The sequence below is a fragment of the Melospiza melodia genome, chromosome 4, assembly GCF_035770615.1.
Source record: "Melospiza melodia melodia isolate bMelMel2 chromosome 4, bMelMel2.pri, whole genome shotgun sequence".
Lineage (NCBI taxonomy): Eukaryota > Metazoa > Chordata > Aves > Passeriformes > Passerellidae > Melospiza > Melospiza melodia.
In genome coordinates this window covers 60,593,638-60,612,740 of record NC_086197.1, presented here as the reverse complement: position 1 = coordinate 60,612,740, position 19,103 = coordinate 60,593,638, and the positions used below count along the sequence as shown (strand labels likewise).

General features: G+C 39.8%; 2 protein-coding genes across 2 annotated transcripts in view; one reads left to right on the top strand and one right to left on the bottom strand.

Moving 5' to 3' along the window:
* The window catches only part of EEA1 (early endosome antigen 1), a 195,867-nt gene that overhangs the window by 94,372 nt on the left and 82,392 nt on the right, over window positions 1-19,103 (bottom strand). The window contains exon 31 of the transcript XR_010027587.1: window positions 16,759-16,857. The gene's annotated coding sequence lies outside the window, so the exon portion shown is untranslated. The remainder of the gene's footprint in view (window positions 1-16,758; window positions 16,858-19,103) is intronic.
* PLEKHG7 (pleckstrin homology and RhoGEF domain containing G7) overlaps window positions 2,710-19,103 on the top strand; it is a 28,998-nt gene continuing 12,604 nt past the window's right edge. The window contains exons 1-7 of the mRNA XM_063155868.1: window positions 2,710-3,164; window positions 9,949-10,076; window positions 11,320-11,360; window positions 12,887-12,982; window positions 13,999-14,148; window positions 16,154-16,249; window positions 18,455-18,550. Coding sequence (XP_063011938.1) covers window positions 2,710-3,164; window positions 9,949-10,076; window positions 11,320-11,360; window positions 12,887-12,982; window positions 13,999-14,148; window positions 16,154-16,249; window positions 18,455-18,550 — 1,062 coding nt within the window. The remainder of the gene's footprint in view (window positions 3,165-9,948; window positions 10,077-11,319; window positions 11,361-12,886; window positions 12,983-13,998; window positions 14,149-16,153; window positions 16,250-18,454; window positions 18,551-19,103) is intronic.

The following is a 19,103-nucleotide window of genomic DNA, read 5'->3' as shown; positions in this document are numbered from 1 at the left end:
AATCTTAGTTTGTTTTCTCACTTTTTCTCTCAGAATAATCCTCCCTCAATCCACAGTCACATCCAGTGCTATGTAAAATCAAAGGCACTTACACCAGTTTAGGGATATCTTGATTTGGTTTATGGATGAGTTTTGACAAAAAAACCTTTACAGAAATTGAAAGCATTGTACTGCAACGGTTTCTACATTTCAAGCAAACATTTCAAGTTCACTAAGCCCTCTTAAAATGTGCCTTAATTACACAAGAGAGTTAAACATTTGTTGACGTTAGTGCTTCCTCACAATTTATCTATCAAATAAATCATCTTTTCCCAGGTTTCACTTTCAATTCATATAACCAAAAAATGCCTTAATCAATTCTGGTATTTTTCAATCAGTTCTACAATACAACAAAACAATGAATTATCAATGTTTGGATGAATTCTCAAATATTCTGGTACTAAAGTCCGTGTTCAAAATTACTTAACTATTTAGCACACTTGTTAAAATTAAAAACTAATCATAAATAATATAAACAAGGGATAGACAACTATTATACTTCCATGAAAGATGAGCAATGCATATGAGCAATAGTTAGATCCAGCTGAATGAATGAATGAATGAATGAATGAATGAATGAATGAATGAATGAATGAATGAATGAATGAATGAATGAAGACAAGAGGGAGGAAAAAAAGATTGTTGGAGGAGTGGGTGCATTTTATCTGCTCTTGCAAATTATTATATGCTTGCATGAGATCTGTCTTCCCAAATTTTTGCAACGTGAAAAGTCCAGAAATATAAAAGGCAGGACATTTAATCCAATGGATCATGTTACCTTTGTTTAGGGGCATTGGTCCTGAAGCCACTTCCTCATAAACAAATCCCCTGGAAATAAATCTACAAGAAAAAGCATGTTCCCTATACCAGCATTCAGTAAGGAGGCTTTAAGAGACAAAATGCTACTGTTAAGACTGTCTATCAATTAATCAAGGACTTGTTGGAAATTTGATTCAAAAGGATGTGACATATTCAATTGGCTATCTTGGTAAGTTTGATCATATATTTTTTCTGCATGTACATGGTGCATTTCTGCACTTTTTTAAATGATGCATTTATTGTCTTTGCAAATATTTTACTGCAGAGAAATTCTATTCACAAAAGGAACATAGAAATATCCAAAAATAAATATGTAAATTTTTACTTCTTTAAAATAAAGCTTGCAAAACTGAAAAGCAAAAAATGGTCCTATTTTTAAGACTTCCACAAAAAGACGTCTTTAAACTTTTCTGCTTGTGGAACAGATAACTATTCACATAAATATCTGGAAACTGCATGCCAGCTTGCAAAATTCTGCCTGGAGAAGAGAGGATTACCAAGAAAAAATAATAAAAAAAATTTTTAAAAAACAGTGAGAATGATTGCCAAACAACAATCAGTGAGACGTGATTACACATCACAAAATAAATGTCTTGAAATATTAAAAAGCAATAACAGCAAATCTCAGAGCAATGGTATGCAATATCTTCTTTTAAAAGAGGAAAATAGTAACAGTTTTTCTTTATCATTCTGCAGCATATTAAAAGAGATTTTTAATAAGCATATGTGTTAATTAGTTCTTATCCACTAGAGAGAAATTAATAGATGCGAATATATTTGTGGCTGTTCTCTAGAGTTGTGAAAGAAGCCATTTCTATCATGTAGATATGCTTTTCTCTCTGTTAGAATCTGAATGATCATCTTCTGAAGGTTTGGGAAAAGCAATACTTTGGCAGACTTGATAAATTAACTTTTTCTAATCACTTTGTAAATCAATCTGATGGAACGATATAATTAGATTTTAAAAAGGATATTCAATGTGTGATATTCAATAATTCAAGAAATTCAACATAGGTTTGAATAAACTAATTCTAATAAATGACAGTTCCCAAAATAAGCTAGCAATCATGAACATATTTAAGATTCCACTTAGCAAAGAAGTTAAAGAGGTTGAATTCATAATCTTATTACTTGAAATGTCAGTCCAGTTTTAGTAAGACTAAACATGAAAATATGTTAAAGCTTCATAAATCAAAGAACATAAGACTTTTTACTGATGAATCAACAGATAAGTTACTAAGATAAATAATTTTTTTCATTATTTGATTACAACATATACATCATGTGTACTACAAAGTCCTTTTAGGCTGAAAAGAAAGCAAGAGTGATGAGACATACCTTACTTAAGTATTAAATTTGTATTTGCTTAAGAATTCATCAAGAAATTAGTACTTATACACAAAGAATTTTGCAGCAAGTGTGAGAGCAAGTCACTTCATTCTTATCCCACCTACAGCAGCGCTACAATTCCATTTATCGATGGGGGAGTGGCAGCCGGAAATCAGGCGGCGGCAGTGCCAGAGGAGCAGAGCTGCTGAACTCAGTTACTCTTCACCATCTAGTTAGTTCTACTGACTGGTGCTCACTCTGCTGGCACGCTCCAAGTTAGCAGCTGTTTAATCAGCTTGCCAAAATTGGGTCCTGAACCTCTCAAAACCTGCATTTGAGCAGGATACAATGCAAAGGTAATCATTTCTGTGCTAGCGCACATATCTGCCTTGTTTTGTTTGGATATTTTTTCCATTTGCATATTTTCCCATTTAAAAATTCATATAGAAAGTTTGTAAGGACTGTTTCTGATCATGTTTCCTAGGTACACATAGGTATAAATCTTCATGCTGCAAATTAAGAATGCAACAACCAAGCTCTGATTATTCCCCAGACCTGGTCAAAGAAACCTGCACCAGCGTGGAACCTCTAGACAGGGAAGCTGATCTCCATAAGGAAAATGCTGCTTGGTCTGAAAGCAGCAGCCCTGAAGATGTCTTCAGCTCCTCTGAGGTGCAGACAGTACCAGTTTTTATGGACACCACCTCGCCTCCTGGGGACTACATTCTCCAACAAGGTTACACAGAGTCTTCACTTCTGAGGCTTCCTGCAGAGGAGCGCAATGGGATCCACCATGCACCTTTCCAGTTCGACCGCCACGCTCGGGCCAGAATTTCCACTTCTCCAACTTTAAGGCGCCTCAGGATGGCCTCTGCCTCACAAGCACTGTCATTTCAGGACTGTTCTTACACAGCTCAGCTGGGAAATCAAAAGGAATACACTGGCTCTCTCCACCACATTTGTAAGAGTCCGCCTCGGTGCGTTACAATTTCTTCATTATCGCTGCCTTCTTGTGTCCATGCAAAATTATTGTCATCCAAAGCCAAGTCTGAGAGAACTACAGCAGTTCCAGAGTCTGACCTACTCAGATCAAAGCTTCCCAGCAAAGAGAATCCTCTCAGCAATGACAGTCCCAATGAGCCACCCAGAAACTCTTGGAGAGCCAACTCTGCTACGCTTCCTACGAGACTCCCCCGCTCGAGCCCTACCCTTTGGGCAGGCACCCAGGTAAGAGGAACAGGAGGATGCAACCTCTTTTTTAGTCTTTCATATTCACTGTCAGTCCATCATGAACCAATGCACAAACAAAACCCCAGTTCTTAACCTGGACTGCACGTTGGGTCGTGATCCTCTAATACAGCAGTCCAGCTTCTACCCTTGACAGGAAGGGAGATTTTTCTTTCCAGATCAGTAAGAGACAGCAGCTCCAGCCTTTCCTCATGGTGACCAGGCTAGCTTAGTCCACTCCTGTACAGGGCCACTCTTTCCCATCTCTGCCCATTCACTCTGGTGGGCCAGGGTGGTGGATATGGAAGAATAAGACTAAGTAATTGATCCTGTTTAGGATTGGTTTTTAGAAGGCTATTTTCTTTCAGCCCTTTACTTTATCTCTTTAACCCTTCAGCAGGATTATTCCTAAGACAGGGAAATTTCCTGTCTGTTTTACTGAATAGCATTACTAACCCTAATAAAACCAAGAATTAAGTTGGTTGAGTCAAATTTAAGGCCTGCTGCTACCAAAGGAAGAGGCACAATTCCCTTTATTTATTTCAGCTTACCTAGCTCTGCCACTCAGTGGACCCCCTCCCTTTTTATGTCCAGCTCCATAAACAAAGAAGCAATTGTGCAATGTCCTCTGAAAAAAAAGAAACCCTGGCCCAGTGAGTGTCAGAATCAGTAAAGAGAAATAAGCAAGGGAGGAGCCAGCTCTGCGTCTTTCAAGGGCAGGAAACTACAATTCAATTCTCCACAAGGACAAAAGGAGAGGCTTTCTGTACAAGCTAGGTGTACTATGGATCTGCTCTCAAAGACCTTCCCCTGTGTGCAGAGGCACACATGCTCAGCTCTGTCCTTATGCAAAGCACCTACACACACATTTTCCTGAGGGTGGATGGTGTCAAATAGGTGTAGAGTTCTTCACTAGCCATTAGCTTTGCACTATAAACCAAAAGCTATTTTCCTCCTCCCCCCACCCCCTTCAAATATAGAAAACATTCTGGATATCAAATCAGTTCTCCTTGCTCCACAACAGTGAAATTAATTAGCCTACGCCCAAGCCTATTACACTATTATTAGTACATTTCCCTTTACAAATGAGCTCCTTTTTCACAAAAAGTCAGGTTGTTTGCTTGCTTTCTCACCAACTAACTAAGAATATTCACTTTCTTTCAGGAGAGTGGACTGCCCATGCAAAGGTATGCACATATTTATTTTATCTGATTCTAAGCTTGACTCTCCTACATTTTTAATGAATTTGCTTCACTCTAGGACAAAACTGAACATTGAGTCATGTATACATACCTCAACCTTAATTTGTAGATTTGCTATGTGAAATGCTTGTCACCAGCTCACTAAACTTTCTAATGAGATTTTCTTTCAAAGGTGGCTCTCTCCCTAGCATGTTTAGCTACATTTCACACAATATTTCATCCGGATCATCGGGGAGCTTTGCACCTGGAACCAACTGCCAAAAGGTCTGGTCGCTTGGCTTAGCAGGGTCAAACTTCAGCTTGAGGAATGTGAAATATCTCATAATCTTGAGTGACATTCTTCAAAAGTTTGTAGAAGGGAAAAGGGAGCAAAGGAGGTAGGAGAACAGCTCAATATTGTTCTTATACATAAGCAAAGAAGATCTAGGACTGCTACTGGAGAGGGGGATTATTAATCCTACAAACTAAGAAGAGTACATAGAATACGTGGATTTTACAAGTTAGGGCATTGTATACCATATACCTGTGCAGTGCATTGTGTCAAGGTCTTCTAAACAATTATCATAAAGTAAAAGTGCTATTAGAAATTATTTTTATTAAGATATGTTTCCTTAAGATGTTCAAATGTTTACAGAAGGGTAGGAAAGTTTTATTTTCTCCCCACACAACAAGGAAGCAGTAGATAGTTCCTCTATTAATACTGACCCCTCTCTCATTAATGGAGTAGTGCTCTCTTTACTGCATGGTCCCCTCAAGGATGTTTGAGACTGGGCAGTTTGGAGCAGACTGATAAAGTCTAGGAGTCCTTACACAGTGCAGCTCACTAGAGGAGATTCAAGAGATGTGTGCATGCCTTTGAAATTACATGTTCACTGAAGAAGAGACCACCTGGATATTGTGAACTGGTGCAATTTCCAACCCACCCTTTAGCATTTTGAATTTACAATGGAGATGGAGAGAGAAGGGGAGGGAAACACCTTTTTTATCTGGATGTGAAAACAAGTTAATCTACACTTTTTGTGGGAAAAGTCTGGTCTGATCCAACTCAAAGAAGGAATACATAAACATATCTCACTGTCAGCATGAAGATTTTTGTGATATGTAACCAACTTCAGGGGGGAAATTGAAGATACTGAAACCATCTACCAATGGTTTAATAGGAGAACACTGAACATTTAGTGTACACACCTTCTCTTAGTGTTGTTTGCCTACAGTGGTTTCAGGAAGGAAGTAAATATATGCCAGCTAGGGTATTGGCTTTGGACTTTTATCCAGACACCTTTTAAAATCAAGAAACCACAACCCAAGGAAACAAACCAAGATTTTTCCATAGGAACCAGCTGGAAAAACTGTCAAAAGGTGGTTGGGATAATGTATTATGAATTCGATCTGGATAAATATTAGAATGTGCAAAAATGTATTTTAAAATTCACCAGTTTCTGCTTTAAGCATTTTTTGTCAAATCTAATTTGGTCCAAGGTCTGAGTTAAGCCTGTGCTCAGCTCCTCCTTCATTAAGATCATTAGTCTAACTTCTTAACAGCTAATCCCTTCTTATCACAGTCAGCAAAAACTGTTCACATGTCAGATTATTTTCTCCATCTAGAAGCACATTAGGGCAGTTGGCACCTCTTCTCCAAGACTGACTTGCATATTGTCCTGGGTAAAATCATGCCTTTGTCTTTCAGTTTAATGAACATCTCTTCTCCACACTGCCAAGCTGTACTCTCAAAAAACATCTTTAATGCACTCATTTTGAACAGACTTCTCCCACACAGTCCTCAGTCAAGAATGCCAGCACATCCCTGTCAGCATGGCAACTTGCTGAGCTGATGCTGTTTATAAAGAATCATCCAAAATAAATAAACAGAAGGGGCAAGAGAGGCAGCACAGATAGAGATACATGTGGTGGAGAGAAGGTGAGATGCCAAACCAACACTGCCATGAAAGAAAACATTGATAAAACAAAACCTCAAGTTTACTCTGATCTCCTTTTCTCCTTGCACTATTCAGCATTATCAGAGGCTGGGTGGAAAACTGCGCTGCACTATTTCCTACAGCAAATCAGCTAATGAAGAGCCTTCACACTAACTGCCAAGACAGCTCATATTCAATGCCTTGAAGGAGCTGGGCTCATCTATCTTGAAATACTCCCATTCCTCTTTTAATGGCTCACACAGCTGTAGTGTGTCACAGCATCACAGAATCACAGAGTGGGTAAGGTTGGGAAGGACCACAGTGGCTTCTCTGTTACAGCCTCTCTGCTCAAGCAGGGTCGTCCTGGAGCACATTGCCCAGGATGGCATCAATTACACTAAACCTAACTTCTCATGCAATCACAGAAATAGTTTACTTTTGGCAATAGGTCATGTTCCATGCTAACTTTTTGAATCAGGGAGTCCAAACACCCTCCCTGAGCAGCTTGGGAAAGAGTGTCACTGCCTGGCAATTTTCTCAGTACTGTGAGCACCCTACAATATTTACCTCAGTAAATATTATCTATAAATTATATTATAAAATTGTAAATTATAAATTATATTATAAAATATATCCTCTGTTGCTTTTATTCACATCTAGTGGATAGTCCTTTAAGTAATATATCTGCTGTTTAAGTGAGGTGATCTGTATAGATGTCTGTTCCCTGGGATGGCTAGTCAGGCTAAGATTAGGGACATATAAACACACTTCCTGTGCCTTAGAAATAAATACATACTCAGGATATTTATTTTGCCAGACCATGATCTGCTTCAATGTCTTTAATAATTTTCTATAACTTTCCCATCTAAATCTATGACATAATCATGTTTTTAAAAAAAAAGTGGATTTTAAGAATGGGGAGATATCATCTGTAATAATTCAAATGCCTGAGTTTGTCCCTAAAGCACCAGCATTTCTTTCGTTCCATGACTGCAGTCCTCCGTCTCCAATAAGTGAAACAAACAAAAAATAAAGAAAAAGGCAAAGCCACAGAGTCTGAATGCATGAGAAGGTGCTAAGATATTTCAGACTTAAAACCTAGTACATTTAACTATGCAGTAATTTAATTTCTCCAGGAAAAAAAACAAACAAACAAACAAAAAAAATCCAAAACAAAACAAAACAAAACAAAAAAAAAAAAAAAAAAAAAAAAAAAAAGGAAAACCAGCAGAAGCATAGACCAGGAAACCACAGATACCTGTCCTTCCATCTCTGAAGCATGCTGAAGCATGACTATGTAGTTTAGACTTGTAAGCCATTAAGCAGCCCAGGCTCATGGGATTGCAAAGGAAAATTTTAGACAGACACCTGAGTGGTCCTGCCATGCCCCCACATTTCACAGGCTCATGCACCTGTGCAAAGAGCTTGTTTAGCCATGTGTGTGCCTGAAGTTCAAGGCCTTTTTGATCTGGATAAATACTGTCATTTAATTCAGTTATAGTGACTCTGTGCTTCCATTATTAGTCTTCATAAGCCACTAGCCTGCAGCTTCAAATACATTGTGAAAATAGAAGTAGGCTAGATGCTTTAAAAATCAATAATACACTGGCAAAATTTTACTGTGAAGCCAACCTGAAGTAAACCTCCTGAATTTCCTGGTACACCTTTGAGGATTATCCTTGTACTATGTTGCAGCACCTGACTTGTATAATAGCTACCTGCCCAAAAGATTGCACCATGGAATCACTAGAGGGTTCAGTGGCATCTTAATACAATCATTAGCAACACTGAAAAGTTGCACTGGGTAGCACTCAGTGCACGTCTCAGGAAGGCACTCCTGAGAGGAGCACTCCTCTCTCTCCCTTGCAGTGGCATGGGCTTGCAGACAGCCAGGGAACAGACCCCCCACCCATTAAAGCTCTCAACCACATACTGAGGGTCCAATTTCATGAGAAACCACAGAGTTTCATTGTAAACTGTAAAGCCAAATAAATAAATTCCATGTTCTCCATTCAGTAGGACTAGCAGAGAAACTTCCAAAGAACTCCTGCATTTCACACTGTAACCTCCTCAAGATGTACTTTTTAAGCCCTTATATGTCCATGGCTCAAGTGTTAAAGTCCTATGCCTGGCCCATCTGATAGACTGCAGACCTCTCTCGCTAGGAGCAGCTCTCATCTTGACCACTCAATTGCTTAGTTAAGGCAATTGCAAGCAGTGTCACTGTCAGGTCATAAAAAAGGCACAGTCTCCTTGTCTTACCATACATATCAAATCCCAGTGCTCCACCTCAGAGCTCATCTGTCAGCTGATAAGCTGTCAAGTAACTATTCATGGACTTCAAGGAAAAAATATACCTGCCAGGTTTCACACCAAGTGTGGCAAGTGGCTAGAAATTCACAGTAAGATAACTGCCTAGACAAAAAAAGATCTCAGTAAGAATCATGCTTAACTGACCAAAAATAACATTCACAATAAGTGGTGACTGAAAAACAGAATCTTTATAAATGTGCATGTACTTTGTGCCTCCTCCCTCAGCTACTGAATTACTGACCCTTTGAGCCCTAATGCAGCATTCATGTACTGGAGGCAGCACAGCAGCAGCTGCAGACAGCAGTCCCTCTGCAGCACATGCTAACACAATTCATTAGATATCAGTGTGATATTAGCAAAATAGAAAAGGTTTTTAACATGCACCAACCAGTTTCTGTATGTGAATGCAAACAGCCTGTGGCACAAACATGCTGCTGGATACAGAATGCCTGTGCCACTTTTCTTCATGGATCTGGATTCTGGACAATGCTCTCCATTAGGAACAACAATAGTTGGAAAGATACATTTTTCGATCAGTAGGACCACTGAGTCATGTTACATTCAAAATATTTTAAATAGCAAGAAAAAAATGCCAGAAATACTCAGAAAGAAAATAGTACAAACTAGCCAAAAGGTTAAATAATTTTTTAAAACCCAACATTTTAACTGTTTCACTAGTGTGCTGTCTTTTCTTGAAATCACCTGAGCTACAGGAAGGTTAAAAATAACAAGACACATGTCAGCTAAAAACAGTATTTAATTGCTCCATTAAATTCCACTGCCAAAACATAGATTTTAAAATCCTCACTCACTTTTTGTCTAACCTCAGGAGAAACCAGGAATTTTCAATATTTAAATGCTCTAACTGCTTATTATCTGAGGCAAGCCATGACCATAAGAACTTTGATCTCAGCAACAATGTGGAGTTTGAAACTCAAGTAGGTATTTGCTGTCACTGAAATTCTCTGCTCATTGTTCTTTCAGCACATGATGTCATAGCTGCTGTGCTTTGGTTTTTTAGCTGATTCCCCCCGGCTCAGCAGGAGTTCCCTGCAGCCTCCATGGACAGAGATGACATTTGCTGTTGTTGTTGTGTCCCACAGACCAGCCGAGCGCAGGCGCAGCTCCCTGGTGGTGAGCCTGCCGGGCCTTGAGGTGTTCCCTGGAGACCTGCTGGTGTCAGACAGTGCCATGGACTACCTGCCCTGCTCATCCCTCCTGCTCACTGCAGGTCAGACACAGCGGGGATTGCTCCTCTGAGCCCAGCAAAGCGGGACTGGAACATGTGTGCATGTGGCGTGGGAGGGAGGATGATGTATGCAATATGCAATGAGAACATGAGGTGGTGCAGCCCCTGTGGGGGATCGTGTTACCCCACACCAAACTGACTTCATTGCCAGTTTTAAAATTCCTCTTTTCTTTTTTTTTCCCTGCATTTTACTGTTGAATGCAAAAATCAAGTAGATGAGAAGGTAGGACACAGATCACATTGCTCCTCCAAGGCTAGAAGCTACCAGAGCTCAGGCCAGGATCTCCATCTGGAAGCAGCTGAGGTACGATTTCCTACCTCCACAGCTTCAAGCAGAGAGAAGAGCAGCCCATGCTGCCCTTTGCAGTGTTGTTCTGATCACAAGGGCAGCAAATCCAATTCATGGCCAGAGGTTGCTCACAAGACATTCCAAAACTGAAATGCAGACCTGCTAGCAATTTCCACAAATAGCTATTGCAGAATATAGTATGGTGTGATTGACAGAGATCCTGGTGGCCAGAGATCAAAAGTTTCTCAACAAGCAAGTCAGCCAAGGTCACAACCAGCATTTCCATGACGGCAAAGCCAGCCATTCTTAAACCTTCAAAATACAGAAACACAAAGTTTGGACTGTGATTCGCTGACACACCTGAAGATGGGTGCCACATAAAGAAAACCTTTGCAGATTTCTAGCTGGACACAGTAGGTCCTCACAAGTCACCAGTGCGCTCCTAAATCTAGATCCCCAGCTTTCCCTGTGCCTCACCAAGGACCACAAATTACACTTTGCCTCCCTGTGCCAGCCCCATGACAGATCTGAGAATTAGGGCTCATAGGATGGTTTGTTTACTGGAGATTTAAATACCTGCATAACTCCAACTTATCATGATGAGAAGGCATAGACTAATTCTTGCTTTAAACATCTTCAAATTTGCCTTGAGTTATGATGGTTTTCCCAGGTAAAGAATCACATAGTGATCACAGTGATCACCTGCAACAAGTAGGAGCATTCAGCACCATCCAGGATCCCACCACAGTCAGTCATAGTTCTTGCTGGGAGGAACCCAACAAGCTTATTGGGTTTTAAGTCTGGTGCACAAACTGCCTAAACTCAAGTATTAAATACGAGCCAAGTAGAGTATAGTCTATCAAGCTGCATATATAAAAATAGGGGTTTTTTTTATCTACTTGTTTCCTTACTGATAACACTTGTTTTGCCCATCAGAGTCCAAAAAATCAAGGTGGCCATTTGCCAAAAGAGGAGTCGTGAGTATTTTTTACCATTTTGTTTTTCCTTGCTCTGACTTGCCTTTTCCCACAACTAACCTGGGTACAAGTAGCTTCTTTACTTTCTTGCCCTTGGAGAAAGGCAGCCAGCAGGTGAGCTGAGCTCAGAGGTGTCTCAGCCCTCCCTGGGACTGCCTGCACATTAACCTGCAATGAAGACTGGGTGGCTCCAGTGCAGCCATTGCATGTGATGCACATGAAAACACAGTCAGAGCCACTGCTTCCCTTCCCAGTGGGTGGTGGCAGGAGAGGTGTCCTTGGCACAAGCACAACTCAGTGAATTTTTCCTTGTCTAACACAATTCCTTGTCTTTTCCATTTATGAAAACTTTTACTTACTGATATATCTGAATTTCCTTTCTGTGTACTGTTCAGCATTCAAAAAATTATATACAAGTGTCTTGACAACTTTTTCTCCCTAACCATGTAATTAAGAACAGCCCCTTCTCAGTACTTTTTGAATTTTATCAAAGCATAGTTTGTGCATACAGAACCAATGCAAGTACTCAGGTTTATATGTACAAGAACTCCCTCTCATTGGAGAGTAGTTTCATAGCATTTGAAGGAGCATGACCTAAACCCGAGCATTCTTAAATTCCACAAAATATTTTAAATCTGCAATAAAAAACATCTGATATTTAGACAAAAGTGATTTCTAAGACTATTAAATGCCATAAAATTTAATTCATGAAAATTCATTTGCTGTTACACTGGGTTCAGTGTGCATATATGTTAACTGCATTATTTTTTCTGCCTCATTTCAATCTATCTTTCAAAATTAGGAGCTGAACTTAAACTCTAAGTTTCAAATATTATAATCAAACTCATATTTCAAAATTGGCCTGAGTTCAGTGCCTAAAGTTCAGACAATGGAAATCCATGAAGTGGGAATATACTTCCAGAGAACACATAAAACTTAAGCAAACACCTTATAAGTCTCTGGCACAGCACTAAATTAGAGTTGATAAAGAATGCTTAAATTTTTTACAAGGCCTGAATAAACAAAGCATAAACAAAAGCTTTTTTTTTATATATATCATGGTCCTTCACACTAACTCCTGCTGTTCTTTTAACTTTCTGAAATCTCATTTTACAGACACTACTCTGAAGGTGACCAAGGGACCTTTTTCCATATATAGCTCAAAAAATTAAAAATAAATATAAACATGTATTTGTATACCTATGACAGGATTGCAACTATGAATCTGTTGTCCCCTATCTCTGACAGTTCTAAGGGAAGCAAAACATTTCATTTGTTCCACCTTCCAAGGGTAGCCCTTTGCCTGTTACCAATGTCTTACACATCCAAACCTGAGGCATTTGCACACCCCATCCACAGCTACAAAGAAACCTGCCATCACTGCCTTGTCTCTGTGTAGAAGAGCCCGGAAATACAGAGAAATCACTCATTTAAGGGCAATCCTTAAGGATTAGGGCAAGAGGGGTAAACTTCTTAACAGTCTTTAAAACACTGTATGAATCAGGAGGTTTCTTGTCATTCCACAGGGTAAAGACAAACAGAAGCAAGCATCTGATCTGGAAAGTTGTCTTTCTACTGTTAAGATCACAGACTGCTGCACAGATGAGTTTTTCTGCTTTAAGGTATCAAAATGCTCAGTATACTGTATCAAGGATACTCAAGGATGGAAGGAGCAATTCTGTGTTCTTTATAAGCTAACATTTTTCAGTTCATTAATCTGGATATGAGACCTTTCTGTCAAATTAATGAAGAAGCATATGGTATATTTTTGTCAAAATGACAAATGGAGGGGCAAGTGGGAAACTGAGGGTCAGTGTAGATTAGCAAGGGACCTCAAAATCACCTGGATTTTGCCAAGGATCCAGACTGCCCTAGATCAGGGAGGTATCCTCTTCAGAAAAATGTCTCAAGGCAACTCTCTCAGCAGCACCTACAGGTGCTAGAAAAGCAGAGGAAAGAATCCACAGCATCAGAGAGATGCCAAATGGGACACAGCCACCCCATTGCTGTGTTCAGAGGCAGCCACATGCAGGTCAGTGCCAACACCAAGGTTTGGCTCCAGAAAAGGCACCAAAGCCTGTCTGCCAGACAAACAAGGCTTCTGGCCCCTAACCACATAACACCATCCCCTCTCTGACCAAACCTTTTGCTTCTCTCAGTAGGCTGTTCCCTGCAGGTCCCCATACAGAGCTGCTGAGTGCTTCTGCCAGTGCCTAATTTATATATGGACATCTGACTTTGGAGCAGGCCCATAATGTGATCATGGCCACCACAATTTCCAAGTGACTAGAAAGACCAAGTCTTTTGGTACCTTGATTTTATCATCCAGAAAATAAGAAGATATCATCCACCCAAGAGCAGCACAACAGATCACATTCCTTAGCATTTGCAAGCTGCCCACTAATTGATACAACATACCTAAACATAAAGTATCACATTGTGTTGCTTTCAAATTCAGAGTTTATATTGTAAGTATTTTAGAGGAGAATGGTGGGGTTTAAAATATTTTAATGGAACTTTTATGCCTTCAGAAGAAAAATAGCTAATACTGGTAGATGAAATTTACACAGTCAATAGGACATAGGTTCCTTTCATAATGCCTGAAGCAACAATTTTTTCTTTCTTCTTCAATCCATAGAGTAAATCTTGGCATGAATTTCTAAATGAGCCACAGACTGAGCAGAAAAATGTCAAGAGCCAGTTAGAAGTGAAAAAAGAAGCAGCAGTGTGGGAACTTTTCACAAGTGAATGCACTTACTTTCTGGATCATTTGCTGGTTCTCAAGATGGTAATGTCAGATTTCACTTTGCAAAAATAATGAAACATTATTTGTTCTGCTGTGATGGGCACAAAGCCTCCTCAAACTTCTCATTAGAGGTCTGGGGGGGAATGACTTGAGCACCTGCTTTTCCTCCCACCTTGCCTGCTCATCCAGTTTCCATAGCTCCCTTTTCTGACTTTATGATGGTATCTCTTTTAACATGACTTTTGAGTGATGCAATCCAATGCTTTGCAATTACCATCTGACTGCAGAGCCTTCCAGGATATTCAACTGATATTCCATTCTCTAGCAAACACTGCACTGAAGCCATGCTGCAAACACTTATTTCTGTACTGGACCATTCCAATTGCTAATGTTTTTTATTGCTAATAATACTATTGCTAATGTTATTGCAACATTATATTTGTCATTTAACTTCATATAGATCTGGGGTTAAATTATCCTGACTGGAGCATGAAAACCTCCGAATTCAGCAGACCTGTATTTTTAATATTACATGAAAACAAGTATACTGAAAACAATTCCACTCCCAAAAACTCTGTATTACCTCCAATCCAGTGAATTTCAAGAGCTTGAAATATGGACAGCAATATTACAGAGTGTTACAAGAATAGCTGCACTATTTATATTCATCACACACCAAAAGTTAATGTATCCATTCAAAAGAAGAGAAGCTTCCACAAACATTTTCTTTTAATGTTCCTTGCACTTGGCACAGACAATTCCTGATTTCTTATTAAGTCGAAGAAAAAAGATTTGTAAAACATTTTCCATGTTACTGGAAAGTTATTCTGAACAGTACAAGAACTACTGCAAAGTAAAGGAAATAAATAGAGGAGTGGGCTGAATTCCTCTTTGGTGAGGCAGAACAGGAAGGGACAGAAAACGGGATAGCAGGACCAGCTGTTGGTTCAAGGCAGGAGAAGAGCATCCTTCTTTCTATACACTTTGTTTAGAAACCTGAAAAGTTTAAAATGTGGTGAATACTGGGAAGAATGATGGTAACAGCAGGCATGCAGGCTCCTTGTGAGTCTGATGCAGGGGCCCACAGAGAAGCCTCAGCCAGCCCTGCATGGCCCATGAATGATGAACTGTTCAGTCCATGCCACCTTCCCAAACTCTCCTGCTAAACAAAGAACCCATTGCATTTGGGTAACCAGTTTCAAAGATACCTGGTTACCCCCAAGTACAGAAATATTCCTTTGATTTTAATGAATCTCCACAGGGAGCTTTTAGACCACCATAAATCCACTTTAAGCTCTCAGGACAACCAGGTCATGGTAACTGAAGAATTACACAAGGCTAAACAAACACTCTCACTGGTTATTCAGTCTTGGCACCTGGCTGACAGGTTTTCACATTAGGCTTTATACACATAAACAAAAAAAAATCTACTCGTTAACCTATAAATTTTAAGACTTTTTCAGATTTAGGTCAGATTCAGTACAGCTCAATCAGCTTAAAAAATGTAAAATCTTAAACAGCCGATAAATATACACGCAGTTTTCACTGAATACAGGCTAATAAAACAATCCAAAGAGATTAAAAATCTCCACAGGACTGCTACTTACCTTAATCCAAAAATATCTTTTTTCCTCATAGTAACTCTAAACAATTTAGATAGCAGCAGTTGCATGGGGTAGGAAGGAGAGCATTGAGAAAGGTCAGAGAAATCTGTAACTGTGACTCTGATGTCACTGAGTCCTTCACACAGGGATCTGCAGGGGGCTCATTTGCCCCTCTGCTGCCCAAGGGCACAGCAGGGACACAGTTGCCTCCATGGTAACCACAGAGAAACCCCAGAGACATCATTCATACCCTCTTCTGCACAAAACCCAATATTTAACCTTCAGCCAGATCAGGAAACTTTTCTCACAATGCCATCTTCTGCCCTCCCTAAATCAAATAATCCTTTCATTAATTTGAGTTAAAATATTATTTTCAGAGTGGAATAAATAATTATTGAATTGGCAAAAACAGTAATTAACATGGATTTGTTTTGATTTTAAAGATATTTATGAACACTCTAAAATACCTCCAGAGTAATGAATTTCTCTTGGATGTGGATTTGTGGAGACTTTTTGCAAACTTAGAGGAGTTAAACAAGGTGAGTAGAAACTTAGATCAGAAATAAATCAGCCCAGTAAAAGAATACAACAAACCAAAAGCTTCTATTTAGTTTCAATGCTCACATTTGGAACTTTGTTCAAACAATCCACCTTTTCCTCTTTTCTATGTGGTATATCAGTGAGAGTCAAATACCACAAGTGCAAATCATCCTCTTGTATCTCCAGCCAAAGATACATGGCATTTTAAACATGGGGGAGAGCTCATTTGGCAGTTGTTCCTGAAGCAAACACAAGTTTGAGACTAATTCTCATAAGCAGCGACCTTTTAAAAGAGATGAAGAGAAACTACCCAACCCCTACACCAAAACATAAAGCATGGCAAAATAACTACATAACAAGGCCTCTTTTGCAAGCTGATGGGCACAAAGACTTTGCTGTCTATTATGCCACTCCAAAAGAGCAAGTTAAAATGCTGATCCCCTCTCTCCAGCTGAGGTTTCCCTTGGCACGTGTGTAAGGATCTCTCCCGTGTTCATGTGCTACTTACTCTGCACTGTCCAGGAGGAGGGAGGCCACAGGGCTTGGCTGTGATGTGCTCCAGCTCTTTGCTGCTTTTGGCCAGTTGCTGGGAGACCATTTTCAGCTCCTGAAAGTTAAGAACCCCTAAGTCAAACATAGCTTTTACATTACTTTGGAAACAAAACAATTTTTCTTAGCTTGAGGGCCCTTTTACAGGACACCTCACCCTTCACTGGAAAGAGAACTTTGGAAAGAACTCTGCCGCTGCCTTAATTGAAAAACTACTCACAATCAAATCACATGCCCTAAATCAGCTGCTAGGTTCCATTTATTTCACTTAATGTAATTCCCTTGCCTTAGTACTGAATCTCTCCCTTTTTAGCCAAAACAAGAAAACTGGGAAAGGTCTTCAAAGCAGGGACAATTAGCCAGAACTCAAACACATGAGCAAGGTACTGCTCAGTCACAGACCTCACACCTGGTGAGCTGCTGAATGACCAATCAGTAGGTTTGGAGATACAAGGAAAAAGATTTTTAGCTGACAGGTTTCACCTTTGGCTCACTGTGATTAAGACTGTTCATGTAGATAACTGCTAGAGTTCAGCAGATGTGTGGCTGTTGATTGCCTTGTTCTTGTTCAAGGAAGAGAGTGGGATATATCACTGTGTTTCACTTAGCTTTGAGCTTGGCTGGAGCTTGGCCATGTCTTGAGAGAATTATCTTAAAGAAATGACCTGCTTTAATTTCTAATTTTGTTTTCCTTATTGATGAGGATAATAAATGACCATCTGTTATGCATACTTTAAATAAATGATTAAACATAGGAGAATGAAGCTGCTCTCAATGCCTTTGGTGCCTTTTTTTTTTACAGCATGCATATCCTCTTGACAGCAGGCTGAATCCATGAAAAAATGCATGCTGTAAAATTGTAAAGGTCAAAATTAAAGAATGAGCATCATCCTATAAGCATCCTTGTCCCCATAAATCACCAAACAAAGCAGTCTGCAGCTGCTACAGTCTTTAGCAGTATCCCAGCAGATTGAGGTCCCTGTCTGGCCCAACATTTGGCCAACAGCTTAGCCCAGTCATGAATTTGTGTGAGAACTGTGTGAATAGTGAAACTTGTGTGTTCAGGATGAAGGTGTGGGCTTAGGAGCAGGCTTGCAGCCCCATCTGACTGATAAGGTAGGCACTTTGAAATCCGTATAAACATGTAAAATTAACTTATGGGGAATATGAGTTTATTTCATTCAATTGAAGGTGAAGGAAGTATCTATAAAATACTACAAAAACTCACATATTTGAAATCATGATGGTGTCTTCCTCATGGACTGTGAAGGCTTCCTTAACTGTCACAGCTCTGTCACACACACCATCACTGTTTTCCAGCAGATGCCATTCACCCACTGTCATTTTTATGTCAATCCATGTTAAATACAGCTGCTACCCTAAAACAAATTTAATGGACTAATATTGTTTCAAAGCTTCTGTCATCAGGCATTTTCACAAAATAAGTGGGTCTTTATATAGATTTTTCTTAGCTTCTGACTAGTTCAAGCATTCTGGGCATAATTCTGAAGACAATTTTGGCAATGGTAGAGATAGGTATTGGTACCCATTAGGCTTGGAGCATTTAGAGAGACCAGGGATGGAAAAGAAAGCTGCTTAATCTTAACTTCAGATCACTGATGCTAATTTATCTTTATTTTCTTCCCCTTACTTAGATAAGTCTCAGTTTTCTGAAAACATTTTTTGAAACTATGAAGAAGCACATCAGCAAGTCAGACTCTCCTATGGATTTCAGCTCCGTACTCAGAATGGTAACATAATTAGAAGTATTCTTGCTTTTAATACAAGCAACAGACCATTTATCAGGGCATACATGTCACATACATGTCACAGCTCCAGAGCAATCAGGTCTGTCCAGCCCAGGCCATCTGTCACCAGCAGTTTGGTCTCAGCCTCAGGTTGTTCCTATTAGAAGGATGTTTATATTTCTATTCATTGGCATATTTGAAGCAGTCATGGAAAGGTGCTCTGTATGTGGAATCAAGTGTGGAAAGATTTTCCCTTCCTGGAGAACAGCAGCCCAGACTCTGAGGAGATTTTTCCACTGTCAGAGGCAAGTTTCCCACCCTGTGGAAGATGTTTCCCTGAAACCAGACCCCAGCCCCATCACTGCCTCCTTCCACTCCTTCCCACCAATCCTCCTTTACTCCACTGACCAGACCCACAAGTGTTCATAATTGCTTAATTAAGAGCTCATTGACACTGAAATTACACTTTGGCCTGTGTCTGTTAAGCAAGAGAGAGATGCAGCCACAGCTGTCCTGCCACTGCCAAGCCCTGCCTACCCTGCAACCCTCTTGGTCA